At 47.0% G+C, this 9621-nt stretch overlaps 1 protein-coding gene across 1 annotated transcript; it reads right to left on the minus strand.

Annotated features, from left to right (window-relative positions):
* Positions 1-5653: 5653 nt before the first annotated feature.
* Positions 5654-8455, minus strand: LOC123119286 (pyruvate dehydrogenase E1 component subunit beta-3, chloroplastic; the record flags this gene model as incomplete). The annotated part of the gene is given in 4 exon segments (XM_044539032.1): positions 5654-6889; positions 8061-8095; positions 8184-8272; positions 8373-8455. Coding segments are annotated over 4 exon segments (1179 nt in total). The 3' UTR covers positions 5654-5913.
* Between the last annotated feature and the right edge of the window lie 1166 nt (positions 8456-9621).

A 9621-nucleotide genomic window follows, 5' to 3' on the forward strand; every position in this document is an offset into this window, starting at 1 on the left:
GCTCGCGCTCATGTATTGCATGAAAGTTGAAAAGGTTTGATAATACTAAAGTATGAAACAATTGCTTGGCTTGTCATCAGGGTTGTGCATGATTTGAGCATTTTGTGTGACGAAGATGGAGCATAACCAAACTATATGATTTTGTAGGGATGAACTTTCTTTGGCCATGTTATTTTGAGAAGACATGATTACTTTGTCAGTATGCTTAAAGTATTATTATTTTTATGTCAATATTAAACTTTTATCTTGAATCTTTCGGATCTGAACATTCATGCCACAATAAAGAAAAATTACATTGAAAATTATGCTAGGTAGCATTCCACATCAAAAATTCTGTTTTTATCATTTACCTACTCGAGGATGAGCAGGAATTAAGCTTGGGGATGTTTGATACGTCTCCAACGTATCTATAATTTTTTATTGTTCCATGCTATTATATTATCTGTTTTGGATGTTTAATGGGCTTTAATATGCTGTTTTATATTATTTTTGGGACTAACCTATTAACCAAAGGCCCAATGCCAGTTTCTGTTTTTTTGTGTGCCTATTTTAGTGTTTTGCAGAAAAGGAATACCAAACGGAATCTGAACGGAATGAAACCTTTGCAATGATCTTTCTTGGAACAAACGCAATCCAGAAGACTTGGATTTGAAGTCTGGAACTCTGTGAGGCGACCACGAGGCAGGAGGGCGCGCCCAGGGGGTAGGCGCGCCCCCCACCCTCGTGGGCCCCACGGAGCTCCACCGACGTACTGCTTTCGCCTATATATAGTCTTATACCCTAAAAACATCAGGGGGAGCCACGAAACCACTTTTTCACCGCCGCAACCTTCTGTACCCGTGAGATCCCATCTTGGGGCCTTTTCCAGCGATCTGCCGGAGGGGGAATCGATCACGGAGGGCTTCTACATCAACACCATAGCCTCTCCGATGATGTGTGAGTAGTTTACCATAGACCTTCGGGTCCATAGTTATTAGCTAGATGGCTTCTTCTCTCTCTTTGGTTCTCAATACAAAGTTCTCCTCTATGTTCTTGGAGATCTATTCGATGTAATACTCTTTTGCGGTGTGTTTGCCGAGATCCGATGAATTGTGGATTTATGATCAAGTTTATCTATGAATAATATTTGGTTCTTCTCTGAATTCTTATATGCATGATTTGATATCTTTGCAAGTCTCTTCGAATTATCGGTTTAGTTTGGCCTACTAGATTGATCTTTCTTGCAATGGGAGAAGTGCTTAGCTTTGGGTTCAATCTTGCGGTGTCCTTTCCCAGTGACAGTAGGGGCAGCAAGGCACGTATAGTATTGTTGCCATCGAGGATAAAAAGATGGGGTTTATATCATATTGCTTGAGTTTATCCCTCTACATCATGTCATCTTGCCTAATGCGTTACTCTGTTCTTATGAACTTAATACTCTAGATGCATGCTGGATAGCGGTCGATGTGTGGAGTAATAGTAGTAGATGCAGAATCGTTTCGGTCTACTTGACACAGACGTTATGCCTATATTCATGATCATGCCTAGATATTCTCATAACTATGCGCTTTTCTATCAATTGCTTGGTAATAATTTGTTCACCCACCGTAATATATGCTATCTTGAGAGAAGCCACTAGTGACACCTATGGCCCCCGGGTCTCTTTCTTATTATATTGCATCTCTTTTATTTACATCACATCTCGTTTACTATTTTGCAATCTTTACTTTTCAATCTATACAACAAAAATTTCAAAAATATTTATCTTACTATCTTTATCATATCTCACTTTTGCGAGTGACCGTGAAGGGATTGACAACCCCTTTATCGCGTTGGTTGCGAGGTTCTTGATTGTTTGTGCAGTTACTAGGTGACTTGCATGTTATCTCCTACTGGATTGATACCTTGGTTCTCAAAAACTGAGGGAAATACTTACGCTACTTTGTTGCATCACCCTTTCCTCTTCAAGGGAAAACCAACGCATGCTCAAGAGGTAGCATTATGCTGACGGAACTCTCCCTCGACCCTCTGCTGGATCAGGAGTTCGAGGGACGTCATCGAGCTGAACGTGTGTTGAACACGGAGCTGCCGTACGTTCGGTACTTGGATCGGTTGGATCGTGAAGACGTTCGACTACATCAACCGTGTTAACTTAACGCTTCCGCTTTCGGTCTACGAGGGTACGTGGACACACTCTCCCCCTCTCGTTGCTATGCATCTCCTAGATAGATCTTGCGTGAGCGTAGGAAAATTTTTGAAATTGCATGCTACGTTACCCAACACCTACCAGTATGGTGAGCGTCGGAAGATAAGAATTCACCCAAGTTCGTCGAGGCATGGCCTTCAGGCCCCAGAGCCTCACGAACAATACTACACAAGAATTGTATGACAGGATAGGAGAAGCAGATATGGGTCCCTGGCTCGGGGATCCCCGCATAGAGGACAAAGACCATTTTGAGGCCGATGTAGCTTTGCCACCTTCATCCCCGACGAGAGGTGATCACGAAGCAATTGCCAGACAAAGTTCTTGGTTTTCAATGGCATCGACCTTTTCATAGAGGTGGGGACCAAACAAGGGTCAGCACATGACAAAGAGGACAATAATCTGACCAGGCGGAGAAGAGCCCCCAAGGGGCAAGGTGCGAAAACACGGTGTCTAGGGCATCCGACAACAAAGATGAAAGGGCCGATGCCGCAACTCAGTTGAAGATAAAGTTTCCTTGAGTCCGAATGTTAGTCGAAATGAGATGTTCCAATTTTCATCACGACCAACCGAGGCTACTAATAGCGGCAGATCGGAGCAAATCGTGAAGAGATATGAAAAATCGGTGCTAACTAAGCTCCTTCCGCGCCATGGATCAAGCCAAAAGAGAGTACCATCTTCATCACCAATGGATATGCAGGTACGCACGCGGATCTCATGAGTAATTATCTGGGGAGATTTCCAGAATTGTGACCCCTCCGGACGATCGCAAGCAAGGAGAAGGTAGCCTTGCATATATTTGGCTTTGAGCATAGGCTCCCTCATCTCTAAGTCCGTCACAACCACCTCAGCATGAGAGCCATATTCATACGTCGAGAAGCCAGAATACCCATAACCCCTTGGAGGCAATCGTATACATGGTGGGGGGCTACATAGGCAAGAGTTGATAAGCACGGACTTGCTCTCCTTGGAGGTGAATATCACGTGCCATGGCTTATCCTCGACCTTGAACCGCTCAACTACCTGATCAAAGCCCCAGAAGTGTCGATGATTGGCATCCCTGGGTAGGTGACAGTGAACGAAGACAACTTGCAATTGAGATTGTTCGCAGTCTGTTGTTTCTCTTCAAGCGGATACCTCGTGATCATCACTTTGCTCTTCTCGAAGTTGATTTTAAGCCCTAACTATGGCCTCAAAGTAGAGGAAGGAAACTTTGAATTGATAATACTCTCTTCGATCCATATTATTTATTTTAGATTTTGTCCTAGATGCGGATGTAGACACCTCCACCGTGATGTTGGGGTACTACCGGATAAGATTTAGTACGTAGTCATGTGTGGTAGCTCCAGGCGTGCAGGCAATCACAGACGTCGACGTATATACATTACATACATATATATACATACATACGCTGAGGAATGTATGAACCTGGTGAGTATCTGCAACAACCAGGTGCGTATCACTTCACCTCCAAGGGGAATGCATATATGTTTGGCCGCCTGGGTGTTGCTGAAGCGTGACGACACCGCCTCCCGGGGCGTGGCGCGGCGCTAGATACCCCGTGCCGCCTGCCGACAACCAGTGCTAATTTGTCATTAGGAGTCGACTAGTCGCCCAGTGTGCTACTGTATATGCTACAGAGGTAGAGATTCCCTGCAGCGTGGATCGTACCACGCGCAACAACATACGGCGGGCGCCAAACCAAAACACCCACGTACTACCACCACCCGAGTCCTGTCCGTGGTCGACGCACCCAGGACTATATCCTGAGCCAAACGACAGACGATCTGTGGGTGCATATGCATACGTACGCTGGCTAATTATAATCACGCAACGACAGGTCTTGCTCCGACACGCCATACTATGGGCAAATTTGATAAATTTGACCTATAGACGAAATCAAATCATAGAATGAACTATCCGTGAAACTATTTCACGCGGCTGACCTTTTTGTGTGACGCCCGACACGAAGGCGCCACACTACACTGTGCAACGCCTCACAGATGGGCGCTACACGGCTGGCGTCACACCCGTGTGATCAGAAAATTACTAAGTCAGTGTACAGCGTCTGGCGCCACACTATATAGTGTAGCGCCTAGCTCCCAGACGTTGCACTAGTGCAGCGCCTAGCTCACGAAATCAAATCATAGAATGAACTGTCCGTGAAACTATTTCACGCGGCTGACCCGTGGCGCCTAGCTCTCAGGCGCTGCACTAGACAGTCATTCTGTGATTTGATTTCGTCTATAGGTCAAATTTGTCAAATTTGCCCATACTATGCTCTGTTTTGTCCAGCCTACTAGTGGCCTGCCTAGTGGATACGCGCGGAGGACAGGGGCAGTCGCGTTGTTTATTGGGCGGTCGTGCGGTGAATAATCTCGCCACGACCCGCTCGCGCGGGACGAGTACTATGCCATCCGCTGTTTGATTTGTCGCCGCGTGAGTCCGTCCGTCTGCAGCGGTCGACCTGAGGTGACTAGTGAAGGACCCGTGGGCGTACGTCCTGGAACCATGCCCACATATGGCGAAGCAGCCCACGACGGGCAGCTCCTACTCTGGGAAATGGCAAGGACGCCTCGCCACCGCCGTACCATGCGTGGCGTGGCTGGTGCTTTACTTTACAGGCCTAGGCCGGTGAGTGAGTGAGTGAGTGAGTGAGTGAGGGTACGTTTCCCGCCCTGTGCCACGATATGCTGTCCGGCCCGGCCAATGAGCGAGCCACTGGGGTGAAAATGGAAACGATGGCATTGCATTGCACCTCTCCCAGATTTGCAAATCCAGCCTTGCCTGCCCCGATGCTCCTCTTCCTATTCTACTCTGCTGAGCAAGCTGCGGCCAAACCACAAGAGAACAACGGACTGACTAGTTGGAGCAAGCAACTCGCTCTGTTTGAAGCGTGTGAACTCCTGACCTCCTGTCCTCCGGGGCTGCTCCAGGATGCGCACACGCACAAGATAGGTATGAGCCCTGGCTGCATCTACTGTGCAGCGCTCATCCAACATTGCCAGCCACCACTTCTTTGGAACTCATCATACACGCATGGCAAGTGGCGTCAACATCGCTGAGCTATGCAGTGCTCATCCATCCAACGGAGCCGGCCACCATCACTACACAAGAACAAGGACTCATCATACATACTCTCCGTAAAAAAAATCATACATATTCTCTGTAAACAAATACTTCCTTCGTTTCTAAATATTTGTCTTTCTAGAGATTTCAACAAATGACTACATACGGAACAGAATGAGTGAATCTACACTCTAAAATATGTCTATATACATCCGTTATCTGGTAGTCCATTTGAAATCTCTAAAAAGACAAATATCCGTTATCTGGTAGTCCATTTGAAATCTCTAAAAAAACAAATATTTAGGAATGGAGGGAGTATAAGATGTTTACAGAGGGGGTACATGGTAAATAAATGGCAAATGGCACCAACACTGCTGGCTAGCTTCTATGTGATGTCCAGAGTGAAATCAGTAAAACAAATATTACTAGGGTAGTGGTAAATGAATAACAGCAGCATACGTCCACCACCGACCAAGCAGAAAGATGATCAAAACCCAGGAGCATCACAGCTTACATAGAATAGGCAGATGGGCCAACAAACAACAACTAACGGTACAGTTAAGTCTTCCCAGTATGACGAAATCCACTAATTACACGACAAAAAAACAAACTGGACACGCGCGCTGCTTCTGAATCCCCGGAACACCTAACTCATGACAGCGTTACGATTGACAGATCTCCTCCACCGCGGCCACGATCTGCGCGGGCTGCACGACGGTCGCGTCCTCCAGGGTCGCGGCGTACGGGGTCGGAACGTCCTGCGACGACAGGCACACGGGGCGAGCATCCAGCTCGTCCCAGAAGTTATCGATGATGGCCGACCTCAGGCTGGCGCCGATGCCGCCCGTCCGCATGCACTCCTCCACGATCAGCACGCGGTGGGTCTTCTTGATGGAGTTCCCGATGGTGTGCAGGTCGAACGGCTTCAGCGACCTGATGTCGATCACCTCCGGGTCGTACCCCTTGTTCACCAAGGTCTTGACGGCCTGCATCACGTGGTACCTCATGCGGGAGTATGTCAGGATGGTCAGCTGCGAGCCTGGACGCACCATCTCGGCCTCCTCCAGGCAGCAGATGTATTCCTCGTCGGGGATCTTCTCCTTCAGGTTGTACAGGAGGACATGCTCGAACAGCACCACAGGGTTATCGCTCCTTATGGCAGCCTTCAGAAGGCCCTTCGCATTGTAAGGGGTAGAGCATGCGACCATTTGAATGCCCGGGATAGACTGGAAGTAGGACTCAAGGCGTTGTGAATGCTCCGCACCAAGCTGACGACCAACACCGCCAGGGCCTCGGATGACGATTGGGATTTTGAACTGGCCGCCCGAGGTATAAGGAAGCATACCACAGTTGTTTGAGATTTGGTTGTAGGCAAGGAGAAGGAAACCCATGTTCATGCCTTCAACAACTGGCCTGAGCCCCTTCATTGCTGCTCCGATTCCCATACCGGTAAAAGAATTCTCAGCGATAGGGGTATCAAGGACACGGAGGTCTCCAAACATCTCAGACAAGCCTTTGGATACCTTGTATGAACCTCCATAGTCACCGACATCTTCACCAATCATGCACACTGTTGGATCCAAAGTCATCTCCTCTATCATGGCTTCACGAAGGGCCTCAAACATCAAAACCTCATGACTAAACAGAACAAAAGGATAATCAGTCAGGCATTTTCCGACAGGCAGAATGATAGGTATGGTATAATAAGTGCAAACTCATCCTTCACTGATAAAATGCAACATGTATATGTCATATCTGCATATAGGTAACAGAACTGCAGCATTCATTAATTTAATTATTCAAGCAGTATAATACTTACCATCTTGTAATGGAACTTACACTAACCATAGTAGATTCACTGCTGATAATGTGGGAAGACTGGTTAGTTTACCCGAGGAAGGTGAGACAGTATTTAGTCAATTCGGAAGCAGGTAATTTGATGGATTCAGAGTTTATATTACTTGCATCTGCAACATATAGTGTCCAATTTTCCCCCACCAACTGATAGGGCATGTGTATGGATTTAAATGGATAATAATCTGCCTCCTTTTTGCTTGTTACAAGCCAGAACTGACGGCTTCAGAGAAGTATCAAGAAGTTGTTTGCAACAAATTCCTACATCCATCTTCAATTTTAAACCCAAGCAAGTTAAACCTTGTTCTCCACTCGCAAATGGATGACAGCAAATTTTTAAGCAGATATCTTTATATTTGCATATTCACGCATATTACTTACTAACATCAGCTCTTGTGCCTAAGTTTGTACAATTTTTATTATATTAGTTTTGATTCTTCACATATGGCTAGTATAAAGACAAGGTAACCACATGTTGCAAAACCAAGTAAGGTCTAAGTGGTCACAAACAGTGTTTAGAATTTTCAAAACATTGGATATATAAAAACTTCAAACAGTTTGATGAGTCAAAATCAAGTGTAATTGGAACATGAATTCCTTAGGTTCAGATAAGCTGGGTCATTAAACATGATATGAATTCAACTACACGAACAGGAACGGACAGAAATTTGCAAGGAACAGGCCACCCTCCCTATATAGCAGTCATCACATTCACATCTATATAAAGCCATAAATCTTCTGTCAATTAAACAAGGCGCAGGCACCCATTACAGCTACACAAATAAAGCAATCTATTCATATGAAGGGAGTAGTCAATATCTGGTGCAGGGAACATCTAAATTAAGCTGAACTGTTTGTCCAATTAGAACCAGTTCATACGTTTTTCTCTTTCCCAAGAGCAATCACACCCTTGCTAATGAGAACAAAAACGACTAGATGATGGCACACAACTCACCCGCCCGTATCGGAGCTCGCAACCTCACCCTTGGCCTGCCAAGGCAGAAAAGCAGACCAATCAATCAGTACGCGCGACGCAGCACGGCAAGGAATGAGAGTTAAAATCACGGAGGAACGTAACTGCAACTACGGCGCGGGCCACCAGCCCGCCCCGCGCCCGCGTCGAGCCCGGCCTCCTCGCCGCGGCGGCCACCCGCGCGCTCCTCGGCACTGCGCGCGGTCGAATTCGTCAGCGGCTTCGCGTAATCGTAGAGCGCGCGCGCGCGGAGAGGAGAGATTTTGAGGTCGAGGGGACTCGGCGCGTGCGTACCTGGTGGGACCGCGGCGGATCTGTGCCTGGAGAGGGCGGCGGCGGCCGCCGTGGCTTGCGGCGACGGGGCGACGGCCATCGGTCTCGCGCTCGCGCTCGTGGTGGTGCGGACGCGGCGAACGTACACGGTGTGGCGCCGATTCAGGCGAGGTGGGTGAGGCGGAGGGCACGAGGCGACGACGCTGGTAGCGGCGGCGTAGGCGGGGTTTATCAGCCCGGGAATACCGGAGGGGCCACCTGTCCGGCGCGATTCAGGACACGCGGTCTATGGACTTGGTGTATGCAATATTGGGAGGTGGAGAGCAACTACTTGACGAGGACTCCTTCGCGAGCCTCACAACAATCACTGAGGATGCGCTCTCAGCCGCCTCCACGTGTCACGTTCTGGACGCTTCCTTCAAACTTATTAATTTTTTATATTTCTGCACATGTTTTCGGCTTTTAAACTGTTTTTACGGGTTTTTTCGACTTTCTGGTTTTTTTATCGGTCTTCCTTAACGTTTGAAAAAAAATTACACGAAAAACGCGTTTTTTTTCTTTCGTGAGAGGCACGATTTTTGCTTTGGGGCGAGGCACAAGCATGCTTCTCGAAAACGAAATTCCTTGCAGAAGAGGCACAGGTTTGCTTTCGCGAGAGGCACGACTGTGTCTCTCAGAAACAGGAAAAAAAACCGTGTTTTTTTGTTTTTTTGCTTTCATGAGAGGCGCGGTCTACTACCGCGAGAGACGCGGTTGTGCTTTCGTGAGAGGCACCCGTGCCTCTCGAAAACGAAAAAAAATGTGCTCTTTGTTATTTTTTTCTTCCACGAGAGGCACGGTCTTTGCCTCTTAGAAACGGAAAAAAAATCGTGTTTTTCTTCTTTCTTTTTTTCTTTTGCGAGAGGCATGGTTGTTCTTTCGCGAGAGGCACGGTCGTGTCTCTTTCGGAAAAGGAAAAAAAAACATGCTTCCGGTTCAGTTTTTTCATCCGGTTTTTTCTGTGAAAAAATCATGAAAATCTATCAGCATGGGATCTAATTTAGAAGATCTTGATGCGAGGAATCCAATAATAAATTGGAGATTTGAATGCACGATTTAAGTGATAAAACGTTTTAAATAAACGGATATATGAAAAAAGGGAAAACTCCTAGGTTGCGACAAGTGGCGCGCATGTAGTATGCCACTTTGTCGCATCCTGAAGAGGTGGGTGTGTTCTTTAAAAAGATTACTCTTGATTAGTGATTTCGTGGGAGATGGGAGCTTCGTCGTG

This window comes from Triticum aestivum, chromosome 5D, assembly GCF_018294505.1.
Source record: "Triticum aestivum cultivar Chinese Spring chromosome 5D, IWGSC CS RefSeq v2.1, whole genome shotgun sequence".
Lineage (NCBI taxonomy): Eukaryota > Viridiplantae > Streptophyta > Magnoliopsida > Poales > Poaceae > Triticum > Triticum aestivum.